Here is a 21561-nt window from a genome sequence, read left to right as displayed (position 1 = left end):
TTGTGTTTTTAGTAGAGACAGGGTTTCACCATATTGGCCAGGCTGGTCTCGAACTCCTGACCTTGTGTTCCACCTGCCTCAGCCTCCCAAAGTGCTGGGATTACAGGCGTGAGCCACCGCGCCTGGTGGCCCTATCATTCTTTGTTCACTGTACGATCTTTAGAAGAAAGGTGGGCAACAGGTGGCCAGCAGTGGTCTACCTGTGGTGATTTTATTCTTGATGCCTTCTGGTCTTCTTATGGCCACTATCTGTTCCACTCTCGGAAAAGCAAAGAGACATTGGTAGAGAGAGGCTGTCCCCTCACCACTGGCAGAAAATGGATGTTCAGACCCTTCACCTTCCTGACGTCAGAGCTGACACGTTCAATACAACAGCTATTGGCCATGTGTGGTCGGCTACTGGGTGCCTGGAATGTTGCTGCAATTTGCTAGAAACTAAATTGCAATTTGCTAGAAAGGTAAAATACACAGTTTCAAAGATATAGTTCCAAATATATACATATTTCATTAATCATTACATATTGCTCACATATTACAATGATAATATTTTGGATATATTGGGTTAATTAAATTGTTACAACGAATTTCACCTGTTTCTTCTTTTTTTTTTTTTTTTTTTTTTTTTGAGGAGTCTCGCTGGGTCACCCAGGCTGGAGTGCAGTGGCGTGATCTCGGCTCGCTGCAAGCTCTGCCTCCCAGGTTCACGCCATTCTCCTGCCTCAGCCTCTCTGAGTAGCTGGGACTACAGGCGCCTGCCACCACGCCCAGCTAATTTTTGTATTTTTAGTAGAGACGGGGTTTCACCGTGGTCTGGATCTCCTGACCTCGTGATCCGCCCGCCTCGGCCTCCCAAAGTGCTGGGATTACAAGCGTGAGCCACCGCGCCCAGCCTCTTCTTCTTTTTTAAATTTTGTTATTTTTGAGATGGAGTCTTGCTCTGTCGCCCAGACTGGAGTGCAATGGCGTGATCTTGGCTCACCTCAACCTCTGCCTCCTGGGTTTAAGTGATTCTTCTGCCTCAGCCTCTCTAGTAGCTGGGATTACAGGCACCTGCCATCATACCCAGCTAATTTTTGTATTTTTGTAGAGACGGGGTTTCACCATGCTGGCTACACTGGTCTTGCACTCCTGACCTCGGGTGATCCGCCTGCCTCAGCCTCCCAGAGTGCTGAGATAACAGGCATGAGACACTGCACCCGGCTTTCTTTTCTTTCACTTTTATTTTCTTTCTTCTCTTCACTTTTCTTTCTTCTTCTTCCTTCCTTCCTTTCCTCTATCCTTCTCTCTTTCTCTCTCTCTTTCACTCTTTCTCTCTCTCTCTTTCTCTCTTCTTTTTTTTTTCTTGAGATGGAGTTTCACACTTGTTGACCAGGCTGGAGTGTGCAATGGAGCGATCTTGGCTCACTGCAACCTCTGCCTCCCTCCACCTCCCGGGTTCAAGCAATTCTCTTGCCTCAGCCTCCCGAGTAGCTGGGATAACAGGCGTCCACCACCACGCCTGGCTAATTTTTTGTATTTTTAGTAGAGACAGGGTTTCATCATGTTGGCCAGGCTGGTCTCAAACTCCTGACCTCAGGTGATCCACCCGCCTCGGCCTCCCAAAGTGCTGGGATTACAAGCGTGAGCCACTGCGCCCGGCCCTTCTTTATTTTTAAAGTCTGGCTACTAGAAAATTTAAAGTTCACATGTGGCTCACATCTTATTTCAGAAGACTGGCTCCTTTTAAAAATCTCAGGCTGCTAGTTCAAAGGACTAGGAGCCAGGAAGGTCATAAGAGCTGAAATTTTAAAATAATTCTTTTTTTAAATTTGTGAATAGCCACGTATTATTTATAAGTGCTTATGACCTTATACACAAGGTTAAGGGAAAATACCCTCTAAGGTGGGCCTGGCTCAGCCCAGGGAAGAAGCCCTGCCTGATAAGGCTGCAGCCTAGGCTGTCACTCTTTCTTCACTTCGACCAGCATTTGGTCATATCTTCTGTCACTCAGGCCCTGAAGGGGCGGGTCCTTAAACCTTATCCAATCAGAGACGCAGAGCTGGGAACCGTCCAATCAGGCACACAGCTGGAGCGGCGAGGACGGCTTCCGGGATGTGGCTGGGCCATTGTTTCTCGCTGCTGCTGGAGCTCCAGGTCTCCCCTTCACTGCTCTGTGTTCTCAGCGTATGTGGCTTCGTGACCTGAAGATATTGGGAAATCCATAGCTAAGACGCCAGGGCTCCCTGAAAGCCTAGAAATGGTGAGAGTTCTGGGTCCCACATCACCAGAGAGGGGAAGGGGTTGCTTGGAACAGGTGGGAAGTGGCTGTGGCGGGACTCAGGCCTCCCCGCAGTCAGCTCCACAATCTGCGTCTTAAGTTCTCCTTGCCCAGCTCGGCCTCAGTCTCCTTCAGCCGTAAGTTGGCGGCTGCACTGACAGCCGGGGCCCTGGGCGTCCTGTCTCTTCCCTGCACTGTGACTGTGCCCTGCCTGGAGCCGTCTCTGGCGGTTCTGCACCCGCAGCGCAGCGTCTCTCTCAGATTGTGCAGGGACCACCGGAGGGTCATCAGGGGAGAATCCTGACTTGGGATGCGGGTTCATGAATGAGAAGAGCTTTGGTCCGTGGGGTTCCCAGTTCCTGTTTTCTCCTATTAAAAATTTATGGGAGTCACTACAAAAATATTAAAGAATGTAATCAAAGAGTGGTTCTAGAATTGTAGAGCACCCAGCTATGGTTTGTAGTTTGTGGTCTGTGGGAAAGGCTTGAAGGAAAGTCTTTTATAAAATGCATGGAGAAGAAACCAAATTTAGTAATTGGTTAGGTACAGTTACGTGGTTTCTTAATTTGTGCATCAAAGGTGAAAATTTCCTGGTTATGTAATCAGAGTTTAATTGGCAGTTCATAGTTGCTGAAGCCTGAATTTTGTTTCTCTGAATGTAGTAATTAAAAATAATGCACCTGAGTCAGATTTTTTTTTTTTTAAGTGAGAATCCAGGGACTAGAAATACCTCAGTCTAATTGCCTGCCACTTAATTATTTTCACACTCCACAGGGAACTGATTTTCTGCTGCATTTTTCACCTGGGTCCCAAGCAGCGTCTTGGAACCCATCCCGCATTTCTCCAGCCTCACTCTGGCTTGCAGTAAGATAATTCCAGTTTCTTCTGACCTTCCCAAATGCCAGCTTTTCCTCCCTAATTCACATTATCGCTTATTTGTCTTTTAGTGTACTTTTTTATACCATATTTTAACTAACTTTTTTGGCAAAGCATTAAATGGTTAAATGGTGCATTTAAGGAGATTTGTTATCTGTTTGTAAATATTTCCCATGAAAAGAAAGCAAATAATAATACCCTGACATTGTATTGTAGTAAATCTCTGTGTCTCTTTTGCTTTTGTCTAGGCACAGAGATGTTACCAGAATGTTTTTGGGTCAGAGTTCTCCTTTGGTAAATTTATGGGGTGATGAGTCCTCAGCCACCCTTTGGTTTTTTCCTGGTCTTGGGTTTCAGTACTATCTGGGGATAAACCAAGATAACTGCCGTGGTTATGTTAGCTAGAGTGTCCATTGGATCTCAGCTTCTGGTTTATTTTCTCCCATAAGATGACCTGAGGTATGGAGTGTATCTTCTGAAGGGAGCAAGTGGATATTCTGGGGCTGAGGGGCATCTTCCGGTGTACTCTTATTTTGAAACGGTAACCCTTTGAAATGTTAAAATTGCCTTCACTCAACCAGGCTTCCATTTCTTGGAGACAAATTGCTGATCAGCCAATCAGATGCTGGTAATGAGGGGAAAACACAGAAATAATTTCTGCCCCCCTGGATTCTCTAAGGGGGCAGAAAAATAGTGAAATAAATATAGTAAAAGAAAAAGAGTAAAAAAAAAAAAAAAAAGTGAAAAATTTGTGGCCAAAAAAATAGTATCCCAAAAGACAAACAACAAGAACAAAAACAAAACTGACTCCAGTGAGATGGTGTAATATCTTGCAAAGTAAAATGCAACTGGGACAGTCACCGAGAAATAGTGCAGTGTCTCCTCAATGGGTGGTTCTTGAGCACGCAAGTGAGCAGGAGTGGGTGGAAGAATCTCTCAAGTGATTGAATGGCCTGACTTGAAACATGAGTCACACACATCTGTTATTTATTTTTTATTTTTTATTTTTATTTTTTTGAGATGAAGTCTCGCACTGTCGCCCAGGCTGGAGTGCTATGGCCTGATCTCAGCTCACTGCAAGCTCTGCCTCCTGGGTTCATGCCATTCTCCTGTCTCAGCCTCCCAAGTAGCTGGGACTACAGGCGCCCGACACCACACCCGGCTAATTTTTTATATTTTTAGTAGAGACAAGGTTTCACCATGTTTGCCAGGCTGGTCTCACCCAGCTATAAAAAAAACACACCTGAGAAAATTCGTAAACTCACTCTGGGAAAGAAAAAGGTATGTGAGAATTTTTAACAAATGACATATATGATTAGATATTAATTTTTTGAAACCCACATCTTTTATGCCCCTTGTAAATATTTTTCTACCTTTTCAAGCCCTACTAATATAATGCAATTTACAGCTAAAAAACTGAGGTCAAAATAAGTGAACAAATCTCTTCAAGGTGACAAATCCAGGAGTGGCAGTGCTGGTTAAATAACAGATGTGGGCTGGGCACGGTGGCTCACGCCCGTAATCCCAGCACTTTGGGAGTCCGAGGCGGGTAGATCATGAGGTCAAGAGATCAAGACCATCCTGACCAACATGGTGAAACCCCCTCTCTACTAAAAATAGAAAAATTAGCTGGGCATGGTGGCACGCACCTGTAGTCCCAGCTACTCAGGAGGCTGAGGAAGGAGAATGGCTTAAACCTAAGAGGTTGAGGTTGTAGTGAGCCAATATCATACCACTGCACTCCAGCCTGGTGACAGAGAGAGACTCCGTCTCAAAAAAAAAAAAAATGTAAGCACCTTAAAATTTTTTTCCCATGTATGAACACTGTGTTTCAGTAATTTTGCTGAATTTTTTAAATACTTAATTTCAAAAACCAAATGAGTAACTCTAACATGAAAATTAAAGGTTGAGCCTTTAACTCAGAGCTAAGGTTAATATTGAGCCTGCAAAAGGAGTTTATTAAAGGCCTAGTTAGTTTTTTTTCTGGAGAGTCTCTCCTGCAGATGTTCAAGCCTGCTCACTCCAGCCATGGAAGAAACCTTTCTGCTGACAGAAGCTACAGAGTCCTGGAAAGCTACAGGCAGATGCAGTTAAGGTTAAGATAAAAGGGCACACGGAGGGTCATACTGACCATGTGGTTGTTATTGTACATCAGGGATGCTACTGATTTAGTATCCTGAAACTTTGCTGAAGTTGTTTATTAGTTTAAAGAGCTTTTCTGCTGAGACTGTAGGGTTTTGAAGATACAGAATCTTGTCATCTGCACACAGCAATAGTTTGACTTCCTCTCTTCCTGTCTGAATGCCTTTTATTTCTATCTCTTCCCTGATTGTTCTGTCCAAGACTTTCAATTCTATGTTGAACAAGAGTTTTGAAAAGAAGCATTCTTATCTTGTGCCAGTTTTCATGAAGGAATGCTTCCAGCTTGTGTTCATTTTGTATGTTGGCTGTAAGTTTGTCATACTTAGATGACTCATTATTTTGATGTCTGTACCTCCAATGCCTAGTTTTTTGAAAGTTTTAAACATGAAGGATGGTAAATTTTATTGCAAGCTTTTTTAACATCTACTGAAATAACCCTATGGTTTTTGTCTTTAGTTCTGTTTACTTGTGGAGTAACATTTATTAATTGTATGTTGAACCAACCTTTTATTTCAGAGATACAGCCAAGTTGATCATAGTGGATTAGCTTTTTGATGTTCTCCTGGATTTGGTTTTCCAGTATTTTGTTGAGGATACTTTCATCAATGTTAATTAAAAATATTGGCCTCAAGTTTTCTATTTTTTTGTTTTATATTTGCCAAATTTTCATATCAGGATAATGCTATTTTTATATAATGGGTTGGAAAGAAGTCCCTTTTTCTCAGTATTTTGAAATAATCTTAGTAGAAGTGGTACCAGCTCTTATTTTACATCTGGTAGAATTCAGCTGTAAATTTGTCTGATTCTTTGTTTTATTTTTGGTGGGCAGGCTATTTATTTATTTTATTTTATTTTTTGAGACAGAGTCTCACTCTGTCACCTAGGCTGGAGTGCAGTGGCACAATCTCAGCTCACTGCAACCTCCACCTCCTGAGTTCAAGCAATTCTGTGCTTCAGCCACCTGAGTAGCTTGAATTATAAGCATGCACCACCACACCCAGCTAATTTTTGTATTTTTAGTAGAGATGGGGTTTCACAATGTTGGCCAGGCTGTTCACTGTTCTTGAACTTCTGACCTCATGATCCACTCGCCTCGGCCTCCCAAAGTGCTAGGATTACAGGAGTGAGCCACCATGCCTGGCCAGCTATTTATTTATTTATTTATTTATTTTTATTTATTTTTTTTTGAGATGGAGTCTCGCTCTGTCACCCAGGCTGGAGTGCAGTGGCACAATCTCGGCTCACTGCAACCTCCGCCTCATGGGTTCATGCCATTCTCCTGCCTCAGCCTCCCAAGTAGCTGGGACTACAGGCACCCGCCATCACGACTGGCTAATTTTTTGTATTTTTAGTAGAGATGGGGTTTCACCGTGTTAGCCAGGCTGGTCTCGATCTCCTGACCTCGTGATCCGCCCGCCTTGGCCTCCCAGAGTGCTGGGGTTACAGGCGTGAGCCACCAAGCCCGGCCCTGGCCAGCTGTTTATTACTGATTCAATTTTGGAGCTTGTTATTGGTCTATCCAGGGATTCAATTTCTTATTTGTTCCGTCTTTGGAGGATGTATCATTGCTCCAAGGTTACAATCCTCAAGCTTGGCCCCAATGAACTCTCTAATTATATTCATGTTTCCTCAGTTTTTTCCTTTTAGGTAGACATAGAATGTGCTAGAGGAGCCTCTATGAAGGGATCTCTCCTTTGATAGTACTCTGCTTGCTGTAACACCCAAGAATGCAGAGTCAGGCTAACCCCACCTAGAATCTGCACATAGGGTCAGGCTCTGCCTGGGATTTACAAGACAGGGCCAGACTTTCAATTGTGAATGTAATGAAAACCAACAAAATGCGTTTTCTGCATTGTGAGATGTCAAACATAGACATCTTAAAGCCCCCCTTGGAGAGTGTGGCTTTTTAAGCTTTTCAGATTTTTAGTGACCTGCTACAGTTATATGAGAGGCTCCAGGTATAAATAGAATCTGATGATAGAATCTGTAAGTGTAAACAAGCATCTTCAGAGTGAGAGATCAAGGCCACAAAGTATCCAGAGCCATGACCACAACTATACCTACCTGTAAATTGTAATAATGGTGTAGAGTATTCTTGTCCTTCTTCTCACCCAAAAGCTAGCAAATCAGGATAGGTGATCCAGGTTCTGGAGCTCCACCTAAGCAGTTCCATTTTCTATTTAGAATCAGCCTGAGTTTCTCCAGCCTGGCTTATCATTGGGCCATCAGCCTTGGGTCACTGAGAACCCTCTCACAATCACCTAGGTGTCTTTAAGACATTTGAGGATGTCAGGGACAGAATTGTGTCAGACTGACAAGAGTGATTAATTCTGCTTGTGTCTCAGTGTCAGAGAAAGGAGTCATCCTGTGTTCTTTTCTCCCTCATACAAGAGATAACTTTGGTTGGTGCCCAAATTAAAGCCTATCAAGTTTTCTGGTACTTGGGTGAAAGAGGAGGTCTGGCGACTCAGACAAATAAACTAATTGCTTCAATTTCATATGGTTATTCAAAAAATAGATGAAGCAGTCATGGTCCCTACCATCTAGGAACTTTTAGTCTAGACTAGCAACTGAATACGTGGTTGAATTAAGCGTTATATGGTTGGTACAATGAATAGATGTTTGCAGAAAAAAAAAAAACTTGGCCCACTTTTTTTTAATATTGCTGTGACTTCTGATGTTATCACCTGAAGGGATATTTATGGACTGAAGAGTTGTTATTATTTGTGTTTGTTTTACTTTTCTAAGAATACATATTTATATTCTAATAAAATTATCCTAGAAAACTTTAAAAGATTCATTTAAATTGCTTATTAGTATATGTTATAAAATTGAGAGAGCAGTGGCAAAAATAGATTAAAGTTACATAAACTCTGGGATTTAAGTTTTTATTAAGTAAGGTTAGGAAAAACAGAACTGGAAATACCCCAGTGGCATAGAGAACAAATTCTACCTAGGGTCTTCTCTCTGCCCCAGTTCTGATCAGATTCACTTTTTTTGGAGGCCTTTTTAGCTCTGGCCCCACTCCAGAGTCTTTCCTTATAAAACTGATTTATGGAGATGCACGTTTTGGCTGGTAAATCCTGCTGACTTTCTAGAGCTGGTGCTCACGATATCCTGAAACCCAAAAGTAGATATACATAAGAAAAATAAACTACACATTTTAAGATCTTAATTTTTAAATTTTGTAGTAAAACCAGTGCTTACAGAAACATTCCATTTAGCAACTTGTTTTCTATTCCTGCAGATCCAGTAGCTGCTACACAAGTCACAAACAAGTAAATATAAACAGAAAAAAATTCTCTAAACTACATTAAACTCTTTCTATGTCTGTATTTCTTTATATATCTTCGTCTGTCTATATTTAGCTTTTAGTTTATATGTTTTTAAGAAAATCAATGATAGAGAAACAGAGGAAGAAATACTAATTCTGGGCCCTTTATCTAAATCCTGAGAATTATTGAACACTTACTATGAACTTTGAAGTTCTTATTAGGATTTAATCACATAATGTGTTATTCCCAGCACCTTGCTCTGTATCATACTCTTGAGCACATAGTACCTGCACAAGAGTGCTGAATGTAAGGGGCTCTTTGCTGTGCCTGCTTTCTCTAATGCTAATGATGAGCCCAGGTGGAGCAACATAGCAATGTTGGCTTTGACAGGGGACTTGTTTGGAACACCCATTCATGGACTCTTTCTAAACCTGCAGAATCACATTACATAAAGTGGGACCAACATTACTAAGTGATTTTTGAGCTCATTAAAGCTTGAGAGGCAATGCTTAACTAAGTGACTATCAGCCCAGGCTTCTCAGGATTGGTGATCCAGGTTCCGGAGCTCCACCAAAGCAGTTCCATTTTCTATTTAGAATCAGCCTGAGTTTCTCCAGCCTGGCTTATCATTGAGCCATCAGCCTTGGGTCACTGAGAACCCTCTCACAATCACCTAGGTGTCTTTAAGACATTTGAGGATGTCAGGGACAGAATTGTGTCAGGATTACATGGCCAATTTGCAGAATCTCTTTACTTGTGCCCTCTCCACAGGTTCTGTGTATTGTTCTAGGTGAAAGTATTCATGTTGTTTTAATTGTGTCTCATGTGACTCTTAAGGCAAGGACAGAATCAAGTGTGTGGGGTTCAAGATAGATTCAACAGAGTTAAGTTTCACCTTTGCACTAAAAGGTGGTCATGGGAACTGTTCTGTTTGGTTTTGATAGGAAGAGGTCAGTGTGACCCATATTTTCATTACTATAGCAGAAATTGCTGGTGTTTGTGGCAAGGGCAGGCACATGAAGACAAATAGAGAAACATATTTTTATATTCATCGAGCAGCTCATTGTTCCTGAATCTCTGCTGTTATAAAGGACACAAATGGGTGGGCTTTTTCTGCAGGTCTTAGTTCTTTTTTCTGTGGTTGTGAGGCTAGCAGGTAAATGGGTGATACTGACTTCTTTACAAGAATTTTCTCAAGATGCAGGTGTAACTTCTCCAGAGAATGTCATCTGAAAGGATTTCCAAAGAAGGCAAAAGAGGAAAAATGGCTTTTTTTTTCAGCTAAATATGTCTCGGATGAAGAGCTGTGTCCACTCTGCCTCCCAGAGTGCCATGCATTTAGTCCTTGCAAACCTTTACTTCTCTACTTGTGTTTCTTTTCCCCTATTGAGTTTGTTTTAACTACTTTTTAAAATTTTTGTAATAGTCAAGGGTCTCTGCAAAATGTTTCTCTCCTGTATCCCAGAACCTTCTCTACACTCCCTAAATCATGGCTTCTTATACGCCATGCAGAATTCTTAAAATGAATTTATAATCTGCACTATTTAAAATGTTCCCTTTGTTGCCGTTGAACATGGGAAAATGTAGATATTCAAGATTCCCATTGGCAGAAAGTGGGGTCCTTAGTAAAGATAAGTAACATGTAATGTGGCTTCATCTGTTTTCTCCATTAACTCTATGCGGAACAGGATTAATAAAATGCGTATTTAAACAGGATGGCGTTTATTACCGTGAAAGTTCTTAAAAAAAGTTATTGAGAGATACTTGCTCTCTCGGGTGCTAAAGAAAGACTACTTTAAAATGTTGTTAAAAATTACAGAACATAGAAGATATCTGCATTTTGAACTCTGCATAAAACTGATTTTTCTGTATGGTTAAATTCAGACTATACCTTTTGAGGGGCAATATCTCAGCAGTGATGATGTGTTCTTCTGTGTGCATCAGCACATCATAAACATTTGTCCTAATGCAGTTGATTTTAAAATTTACTTAAAGAGCTCTCTGAAATATTTATTTCACTATAGAGTTAATTATTTTTCTCTTCATTATTAAGTATCTTTATGTAGCTAAGGAAGAGCTGTGCATAAACCATCACATTTAATCTGGCAGTTGCCTTTCTTTCTTAGGTTTTCCTTGCATATATCTGTCTTTGGAAAATGAAGACTCTCGTCTTTGTTTACAGGGCAGAAAAATTGAGTAAAACACAGGTTCTTCCACTTACTGGATATTTGACAAAATATTCTTTCTGGGCCACATTGGCATTACTAGTGAGCCTGTTAGAAATTCAGAAACTCAGAGTTTATTTCAGATCTTCTGGGAAAAAAAATCTGCACAAGATCTCCAGTTCATTGTTCACATTAAAGTTTGAGAGGTGCCTTCTAACTCAACATATCTTTTTTGTCTGAAAAATATACACAACTCATTCCTTGTGTGGCAAATATAGCACTAAAAAATGTACATGTTTGTGTTTATGCCTTTAGTTTTATACTTTACTATTCATAAAAGTATATATACACTGGTGTTGTAGATTTTATACCATTGTCTTCTCTCAGAGAATACATTAGAGAATATTTCTGTATTGAAAATTGTTGGATAATTTCAGTCATTCTTGTAAGTCAGACGAATTTTCTTTACTCTCTCATTTAACCTTAATTCAAATGATAAATTTTGCCCACGTGTAAATGTGTGTGTGTGTGTGTGTGTTTGTTTGTTTCAGGGGCCATTGACATTTAGGGATGTGGCCATAGAATTCTCTCTGGAGGAGTGGCAATGCCTGGACACTGCTCAGCAAGATTTGTATAGGAAAGTGATGTTAGAGAACTACAGAAACCTGGTCTTCTTGGGTGAGAATAACTTTAATACACAATCGCTTATATACCCTAAAGTTTTCATTTCTCTGTTTTCATAGAATAATTTTTGGTAATTTATGCTTTGCATAAATGAGTTTCTGATGCCTGTTTTAAAAAAATCTTGAGGAATTGTCCATGTGGAAAAAAATTTCTTCAGGATGTTTTATCTTGGCCTGATCTTTTTACATTTCTGAGCCAGTCTGTATCCTTCACTCTAGAGTAGTGGTAATTTCAGAAATTTAGTGGTATAAAATATTGTTGTCCATATGTTAAAATCTATATGCCACCACTAATTTTTTATCCATGAGTACTGGGTGGTGAAATTAAGCACCTACAAATTTAAAATATTTTCTAAATGTTAAGAACTTTCTGTCATGAAACAGTATTTTGGGATAAATTTTCTAGAATATTCTATTACATCCTCTTTACTAAGCACGGTACTAGGTAGGTAATTAGAGAATATGGGCCAGATTCATGTTATTTATTTTTAATAAAGCAGGTATTGCTGTCTCTAAGCCAGATCTGGTCACCTGTCTGGAGCAAGGAAAAGATCCCTGGAATATGAAGAGACACAGTATTGTAGTCAAACCCCCAGGTAGGTGAGAGTGAATGAAACAGTTGACATAGATGAAAGATTGAAAGATTAAAAAAAAAAAAAAAAGCTAGTCCCTGCCGGAAGCAGTGGCTCATGCCTGTAATCCCAGGACTTTGGGAGGCCAAGGCGGGTGGATCACCTGAGCTCAGGAGTTCGAGACCAGACTGGCCAACGTGGTGTAAACTCTGTCTCTACTAAAAATACAAAAATTAGCCGAGCGTGGTGGCAGGTGCCTGTAATCCCAGCTCCTCCAGAGGCTGAGGCAGAGGTTGCAGTGAGCCAAGATGGCGCCACTGCACTCCAGCCTGGGGGACAAGAGCGAGACTTCATCTCAAAAAAAAAAAAAAAAAAAAGAAAAGAAAAGAAAAGAAGATAGCTATCAAGTGAATATAATACCATCACCAAATCTGTCCTGCTGATTTGGGAAGCTGTGTTCCAAAGCAGAGAGTTTCTTGGAAGCCTGAGGCATTTTTTTGTTTTTTTTTGTTGTTCTTGTTCTCACATAGGACCATCTTCTGTCTTATGCTTTTAAATTCTCTAAGGATTATACTTTCTCTTCATTGATATTCCTTCAAGTTTACAGTGAGAGCCAAATCATCTTCATGGCATATAAGAGACTGCACAATCTGACTGCTTTTCCATTGTTTTGAGGGGCACACAAATATCTGCATCTGCATGATTTTGAGAAACTTTATGTTAAACTATTTTATTCGTTCTCTTTTTGCATCATTTCTAAAATGTGTGAGGGTAGTGGTCTCTGTTCTGTTGGTTTTTGTTAATTTTCTGAACATTCCATCCTGTTTTCATTAGTATATTCTTGAAATGTAGTTTGAAATTATAAAGTATGATGTCCCTCTGCTTTGTTTTTCTTTTCTCATAATTAATTTGGCTATTCGAAGTTTATTGTAGTTTTTTGTAAATTTTAGAATCGTAGTTTTCATTACTATAAGAAAAAAATGCCACTGGAATTTTGATAGGAAGTTTGCTGAATCTATAGATTACTTTGGAGAATATGGTACTTTAACAGTATTTATTTTTTCAATCCATAAATATGAAATATTTTTAAATTTATTTGTGTCTTGCCTAATTTCTGTTATTGATTTATATCTTTCATTGTTAACATTTTTTGCCTCAGGTTAAATTTGTTCTCAGAAATTTAGTATTTTAATTATATTTTAAAAAGATTGTTTTCTTGGCCACATGGTGGCTGCAGCCTGTAATCCCAGCACTTTGGGAGGCTGAGGCCGGTGGATCACTTGAGTTCAGGAGTTCGAGACTAGTCTCACCATTATGGTGAAACCCCGTCTCTACTGAAAATATAAATAATTACTTGAGTGTGGCTGTGGGCACTTGTAATCCCAGCTACTCAGGAGGCTGAACCAGGGGAATCACTATTATTAATCTTAAAAAATTAAAAAAATTTTTTTTTATTTTGAGATGGAGTCTCACTCTCTCGCCCGGGCAGGAGTGCAGTAGTGCCATCTCTGCTCACTACAAGCTCCGCCTCCCAGGTTCTCGCCATTCGCCTGCCTTAGCCTCCCGAGTAGCTGGGACTACAGGTGCCCGCCACCATGCCTGGCTAATTTTTTTTGTATTTTCAGTAGAGACGGGGTTTCACCACGTTAGCCAGGATGGTCTTTATCTCCTGACCTCGTGATCTGCCCACCTTGGTCTCCCAAAGTGCTGGTATTACAGGTGTGAGCCACCATGCCCAGCCTACTAAAAATGGTTTTATTTCTATTGTATCCAATAGCTTGTTTTAAGTGTGTAGAACAATAACTTACACTTTTATGTTAATTTTATATTTTGTTAATTTACTGTATTAGCTTAGACAAATTTCAATGTACTGTGGTTTTTTATGTGTAAGATGATATATTCCTCAAACAGCAACTTTTTACTTATTTGTCTTCAGTTTCAATGGCTTTAAAAAAAATTTTTTTTCATTATTCTGCCACATACTTCCAGTGCTATGTTAAAATAGAAACATTGACAATGGGCACAATAGAGTTTACTATTGGTGTCTGTGAATTTGAAATGGCAAACAACTCCTTAAGTTTTCATAAGCTGATTTCAGGAGGTAAAGATCTTCTTTTCTTGGGTTCCCAGGGCTCTGGGATGCCCTCTGGGTTGGTAGCGGAGTGGGATTGTAACTTGGTTGCAAGGCTGCTGGGTCTGCATTAGGGTCCACATTTAGTTGTCTTGTTACAAGAGGCTTGGGTAGTTGTAATTCCCCCCCCCCTTTTTTTTTTTTGAGACAGGAGTCTCGCTCTGTCGCCTGGCTGGAGTGCAGTGGTGTGATCTCAGCTCCTTAAAACCTTTGCCTCCCTAGTTCAAGTGATTCTCCTGCCTCAGCCTCCTGAGTAGTTGGGATTACAGGTGCCCACCAGCACGCCCAGCTAATTTTTTGTGTGTTTTTAATGGAGACAGGGTTTCACCATGTTGGCTAAGCTGGGTCTCAAACTCCTGACCTCAGGTGATCCACCCGCCTTGGCCTCCCAGGTGCTGGGATTACAGATGTGAGCCACCGCCCCCAGCCACTTGTTTCTTTTTAATGCTTATTAAAAGTTTCTCATCAGAATATTTTATTTATAATTATACTGCGTATTCTCTGAAATTTTACTGCCAATTTTTCAAAATACCTGCCTTTGATGAGTACAGTTACAGTCAAATACTGTAGTTAGACAAATTCTTTTTTAATGGTGCATTAATGTTGCATACCAAATTGTATGAGTAAACGTCTCTTCCTGTGCGGTTTCATATTAGTGGTGTTTTCAGTGTAGGTATCTTAATATCAGCTTATCGTGGTTTTTGGTTATGTATTATAATTTTAGTCAATTTGCAATTCTGTCTGTATACTTTATGTCACTGTGAGGTTGAATTAAAAGATAAATCAGCCATATGTCTATCACAATCATATATGTGTGTGTGTTTATCTATAAATATGACCCCAATATTGGTTATGGCTTATCTTGTATATATTCTTTCTTTCTTTTTTTTTTTTTGAGGCAGAGTCTCGCTCTGTCGCCCAAGCTGGAGTGCAGTGGAGCAATCTCGGCTCACTGCAACCTCCTCCTCCCGGGTTCACATCATTCTTCTGCCTCAGCCTCCCGAGTAGCTGGGAGCCTGCAACCACGCCTGGCTAATTTTTTGTAGAGACGGGGTTTCACCATGTTAGCCAGGATGGTCTCGATCTCCTGACCTTGTGATCTGCCTGCCTCAGCCTCCTGAAGTGCTGAGATCACAGGCATGAGCCACCGTGCCCTGCCCCTTGTATATATTCTTTCTTAGCTGGTTTTCAATGGTTGTTTTATCTTGTCTAAGTGAGTAGTCATGTAAACATTTTCACCATTTCTTATTTTCATGATTTGTTTAATCATGAATATGTATTTCATTTGTGTAAGAGAAACACTTCTGTGATTTGAAGGTAATTTTTGAAAAGATTTATAATTATTTTTTTCAGTTTTTTTGTTAGAAAATTAATTGTTGTAAAAACACATAAAATTTAGCATCTTAAATCTACTTAAGTGTACATTTCAGGGCCCAACATGTGGGTGGCTCACATCTGTAATTTCAGAAATTTGGGAGTCCAAAACAGGAAGATCACTTGAGCCCAAAAGTGTCAGACCAGCCTGGGCAACATATGAAGATTCTCTCTTTACAAAAATTTTTTTTAAAATAGCCAGGCATGGTGGTGTGCACCTGTGGTTCCAGCTACTTGGGAGATTGAGAGGGGAGGATTACTTGAGCCTGGAAGTTTGAGGCTGAGGTGACCCTTAATTGTGCCACTTCATGTCAGATTGGGTGACAGAGTGAGACCCTGTCTCAAAAAGAAGCTGTATATTTCAGGCATGTTAAGTATATTCACATTGTTATGCAAAAGACTTCTCAAAGTTTTACATCTTGTGAAACTAAAACCCAGTACGCATTAAGTAACAACAACGCATTTACCCTCTTCCCAGCCCTTGACAAACACCCTTCCAATTTCTATTTTTATAAGTGTGACTACTTAAGATATATAAGTGGAATCATACAGTATCCATCATTTTGTTTCTGGCATATAGGTGACATAATATTTGCAAAGTTTATCTTAAAATGTGACAATATTTTCCTAAGACTGAATAATATTTCATTGTATATATATATATATGCAACACTTTTGATGTGTTTGTAAATCAGGAGACATCTGAGTTGCTTCAGCCCTTTGGCTTTTGTGAATGTGGGTACAATAAACGTGGATGTTCTAATAGGTCTTCCAGGTCTTGTGTTGCATATTTTGACTATAAATTCATAAATGGGATTGCTATATTTGATGATAATTCCATTTTTAATTATTTGAGAAACATAACATTTTAAAATAATGACTGTATCTTTGTTTTCTACTAACATTCAACATAGGTTTCATTTTTATTGCATCATCAACAGATTTGATGTGCTTAAAAAATTTATAGTGGCCATTGTAATGGGTGTGAGGCAATTTTTTCATTGTTATTTTCATGTGTTTCTCTACAAAGTATTAATTTTCCGTGTCATTTCAAATGCTGTTTTTCTATATGTGTTTCTTTTCTGATGAAAATTTTGTTCAATTATTTGCTCATTTCTAAATCAATTTAGCTTTATTGTTCAGTTTTAAGAGTTGTTCATATATTATGAATATTAACTCCTATCACATATGATTTTTGAATTTTTTTTAATGTGCGGAAATTTTCAAATATAGTGTAGTTACATTTTTCTGTTTCTTTGTTGTTCATGCATTTAATATCATATCTAAGAAAATGGTGCCAAGACTCATATCATCTCTTTTTTCTAAGAGATTTGTTACTTTTTCATGTCTAAGTTTTTTTGTTTTTGTTTTTGTTTTTTGAGACAGAGTTTCAGTCTTGTTGCCTAGGCTGGAGTAAAATGGCACGATCTTGGCTCACGGCAACTTCTGTCTTCGAAGTTCAAGCAATTCTCCTCCCTCAGCCTCCCAAGTAGCTGGGATTACAGGCATGCGCCACCATACCCTGCTAATTTTGTATTTTTATGGAGACAGTTTCTCCATGTTGGTCAGGCTTGTCTGGAACTCCTGACCTCAGGTGATCCACCCGCCTTGGCCACCCAAAGTGCTGGAATTACAGGCGTGAGCCACCGCACCTGGCCGCATGTCTACGGAATTTTTTTGTGAATTTTGTGAATATAGTTTTAAAAAATGACGTAACTTTATTTCATCAGTGTTGATGTTGTTTTTAACATTCTTTTTTGAGAAAATTATCTTTTCTGTATCGTGTGCTCATGGCAACTTTGCAAAAGATCATGTAATCATACACAGAAGGCTTCATTTCTGGGCTCTCTGTTCTGTTCTTTCATCTTTTTATCTTTGTGTAAGTATCACACTGTTTTTGTTATTGTGGCTTTTAATGTGTTTTGAAATCAGAAAGTATAATGTCTCTCTGTTCTTTTTTATGGGTGTTTTGCTAGTTATAGTTTATAATCAAATTATAAAATGTTAAGCTGGCTGGGTGTGCTGTCTCACACCTGTAATCCCAACACTTTGGGAGGCTGAGGCAGGCAGATTGCCTGAGCTCAGGAGTTTGCAACCAGCCTGGGCAACAAAGTGAAACCCTGTCTCTACTAAAATACAAAAAATTAGCAGGGTGTGGTGGCATGCGCCTGTAGTCCCAGCTACTTGGGAGGCTGAGGTGGGAAAATTGCTTAAACCCAGGAGGTGGAAGTTGCAGTGAGCTGAGATCGCTCCACTGCACTCCAGCTGGGGTGACAGAGTGAGACTCCATCTCAAAAAAAAAAAAAAATGTAATTTTTTTTTTTTTTTTTTTTGAGATGGAGTTTCGCTCTTTCACCCAGGCAAGAGTGCAGTGGCTGAATCTCAGCTTACTGTATCCTCCGCCTTTTGGTTTCAAGTGATTCTCCTCCCTCAATCTCACATTGCATTAAATCTGTAGATTACATTAAGCATTATGGACATCTTCAAAATATTTCAAATTTTGAACAGGAGCATGCTGAAGGGTGTGTTGTTTAATTTCTGTGTATTTGTACATTTTTTTCTCTATCTTATACTACCGAGACCAGCTTAGGTGGGGAGACCCTAACCCAGCGGTGCTTGAGGTATTAAAGACACACACACAGAAATATAGAGGTGTGAAGTGGGAAATCAGAAAAGGTTTGGAGCTGAGAACCCTGAACAGAGATTTACCCACGTGTTTATTAACAGCAAGCCAGTAATTAGCATTGTTTCTATAAAAGATTAACTAAAAGTGTCCCTTATGGGAAACGGAGGGGTGGGCCAAAATGGATGGGTTGGGCTAGTTATCTGCAGCAGCAGGAGCATGTCCTTAAGGCACAGATGGCTCATGCTATTGTTTATGGTTTAAGAATGCCTTTAAGTGGTTTTCCACCCTGGGCGGGCCAGGTGTTCCTTGCCCTCATTCTGGTAAACCCACAACCTTCCAGCTTGGGCGTTATGGCCATCATAAACATGTCACAGTGCTGTAGAGATTTTGCTTATGGCAAGTTTTGTGGCCAGTTTATGGCCAGATTTTGGGGGTCCTGTTCCCAACATGTCTCCCTTCTTTGATTTGCAAATCAATAAAGGCAAAAGCAGCTTTGTCACGGTGAGCTACTTCTCGCAAGAGTCAGGATCCACATCTGCAGACTAAAAGCACAATCATCTTTGAAATCACAGAACTTCTAAGTGTTTTTATCCATTTTACTGGGTTACTAGCTGCTAATCTGTCTGCAGCTCCATTAAGCACTCCAGTTCTTGGCATTAACGTCAGGTGTGCCTGGGATGCTTTAAATATTTGTTCTTTTAATTTTGCAATATCCAAAGACAAGTTTGTAGAGTGTCTTTCTAGATGCTTTTTTATTCTTTCCCAAATTTTGATCTTATTAAGAACTATTAATAGTTTCCACAAATCCTTGTGTTTAGCTCCTACAGCGGGCCTTATCATTTGAGGTTGAGGTGCCACTATACCACCATGGTTCCAGATAATAGGAACTCTTGCCATACTTCTTATCATTTCTATCATCTGACCGTTTTGTTCAGATCAGCTTAACATAGTGTGGCTGTGGCACACAGACTGAGAGGTGCAATTCAAGCTAAACAGCTCCTTAGGAGACCAGCTAATAGTGATTCCACAGGAATCATTGTGCAGCACCTCTGCCTGTTCTGCAATGCAATCTTTCTGAAGAAGTACATTCATTTTTTCTGGCCAGGTTCTATTTTGTTTACAAATAGGTTTTTGAGGGCTGTATGCCTCAATTATAGGAGCAGATTTATTATGGTAAATACTGAGATCAGAAAGCATGTGTAACTGCGTCACAGAGTGATTACATCCAGGCATTATTACCAGCCAAGATAGATAAATATGCCCAATAAGTATAATTGTTCTCTGTGTCAGCCCTTGTTGAAGGAATACTCATGGCAATGGTGAAAACCGCTATTATAGCTACCATTAAATTACTCATTGTGACTGGTTGTGACTTTCCTCAGGTTTTCTTCTGCCATCTGAGGTGGGTGGCTGTGTTCGATGGGTGTTGCTCGTGATGCTTGGGGTTGTCCTCAGCGTCAATCTTGACATGGCTGCCACCAGGGGGTCCTCAGGATCCTCCCAGAATCTTTTCCTTGGCATCTGGCTCATGATAAAGTTTCAGGTATCTTGATGGTATCCAAATCAGCTGTTGATTTTGGCTTGGAGGACCACAAGCATAACCTCTACCCCAAGTTATTATTTTACCCATTTGCCAACTTTTTGTTATTGGATCTCTCCACCAAATCAGTTGTTCTGCTTCTCTCTTTGCAGCTGGTTTCCGTAGATGCTGTTCAGCTGCTGATAACATCTGGCCTTTGGGTGGGCTCAAAAAATTTAAAGTTAATAATGCTAGATTCATGAGCATCTGTGGGGTTACATATTCTCTATCCCCCACTCCCCCACTTCTGCAACTGCTGTTTTAGGGAGAGTTTCATTCTTTCCACTATGGCTTGTCCTTGAGAATTGTATGGGATACCAGTAATGTGTTTAATATTCCACATAGAGAAAAATGTAGCTAGAGCTTGGCTAGTATAGCCTGGGGCATTATCTGTTTTAATAGAAGCTGGAATGCCCACCACAACAAAACACTGCAAAAGGTGATGTTTAACACAAGCAGAAGACTCTCCTGATTGGCATGTAGCCCAAAGTGAGAAAAGGTGTCCACACATACATGCACATAAGCTAGTCTCCCAAACAGGGAACATGTGTGACATCCATTTGCCAAAGAGCTTTAGGTTCCAATCCTCGAGGATTAACTCCTCCCGTAAAAGATGAAGAATGTACCATTTGGCAAGTTGGGCATTACTGGATAATAGCTTTAGCTTCATTCCGGGTAATACTGTATCTGCATTTGAGACCAGAGGCATTAACATGGGTTAAATTGTGAAAGTCTCTAGCATTAGATATTGCATTAGCAACTAGGCAATCAGCCATTTGATTCCCTTTAGTCAAAGGTCCTTGAAGAGGTGTATGAGCCCTAATGTGAGTGATGTAAAAAGGGTGCATTCTACTCCTAACTGCTGTTCGCAATTGGTTAAATAAAGTCATCAGTTGTTCATCTGTATGAAATTGTAACTGAGCATTTTCAATAAACTGTGTGGAATGAGCCACATATGAAGAATCAGAAATCACATTAATAGGCATATCAAAAGCAGTCAATACCTCAATTACAGCTACAAGCTCTGCTTTTTGAGCTGAAGTATAGGGCGTCTGGAAAACTTTACTTTTCCAGCCAGAATAAGAAGCTTTACCATTATTAGACCCATCTGTAAAAACATACTCAGCACCTTCAATTGGTTTAAATTTAGTTAATTTAGAGAGAACCCAATTAGTTAATTTCAAAAACTGAAACAGTTTTGTTTTAGGAAAATGATTATTGAGAATGCCCACAAAGTCAGCTAAATGGGTTTGCCAAGTAAGACTATTTATAAAAGCTTGGTGTATTTCTTTTTTTTTTTTTTTTTTTTTTTTTTTTTGAGACGGAGTCTCGATCTGTCGCCCAGGCTGGAGTGCAGTGGCGCAATCTCGGCTCACTGCAAGCTCCGCCTCCCGGGTTCACGCCATTCTCCTGCCTCAGCCTCTCCGAGTAGCTGGGACTACAGGCGCCCGCCACCACGCCCGGCTAATTTTTTGTATTTTTAGTAGAGACGGGGTTTCACCGTGGTCTCGATCTCCTGACCTCGTGATCCACCCGCCTCGGCCTCCCAAAGTGCTGTGATTACAAGCGTGAGCCACCGCGCCCAGCCGGCTTGGTGTATTTCTACCTTCGTGAGAGGGACAATAACTTTTCCAGGATCATATCCATGTAATTTAACAATCCGAGTTCTCCCAATCCCTGTCACAGTAGCGATTTGATCTAAATGAGGAGTTAGAGTCCATGAATTGGTATATGGAAGAAAAAGCCACTCTACTAAGTCCTGTTCTTGGACAATAGAACCAGTAGGTGAATGCCGAGTTGAAAAAATTAGCAAATCTAGAGTCTTCTCTGGATCTATTCTATTTATTTGAGCTTTATGGACTTGCTTCTCAATTAGTTGTA

General features: G+C 40.1%; 1 protein-coding gene across 2 annotated transcripts in view; it reads left to right on the top strand.

The window, feature by feature from the left end:
• The first annotated feature begins 2104 nt into the window (after positions 1 to 2104).
• Positions 2105 to 21561, top strand: part of LOC116814499 (zinc finger protein 493-like) — a 33235-nt gene continuing 13778 nt past the window's right edge. The window contains exons 1-3 of one of the 2 annotated variants that reach the window (XM_058424603.1): positions 2105 to 2239; positions 11267 to 11393; positions 11896 to 11994. In XM_058424603.1, coding sequence (XP_058280586.1) covers positions 2237 to 2239; positions 11267 to 11393; positions 11896 to 11994 — 229 coding nt within the window. In that variant the 5' untranslated portion in view covers positions 2105 to 2236. The remainder of the gene's footprint in view (positions 2240 to 11266; positions 11394 to 11895; positions 11995 to 21561) is intronic. The other variant, XM_058424604.1, reaches the window with a different exon arrangement.

Source organism: Hylobates moloch, unplaced genomic scaffold (assembly GCF_009828535.3).
Source record: "Hylobates moloch isolate HMO894 unplaced genomic scaffold, HMol_V3 SCAFFOLD_12, whole genome shotgun sequence".
Taxonomy (NCBI): domain Eukaryota; kingdom Metazoa; phylum Chordata; class Mammalia; order Primates; family Hylobatidae; genus Hylobates; species Hylobates moloch.
The sequence above is the reverse complement of the archived record's forward strand: the minus strand, read 5'-3'. Positions and strand labels throughout refer to the sequence as shown.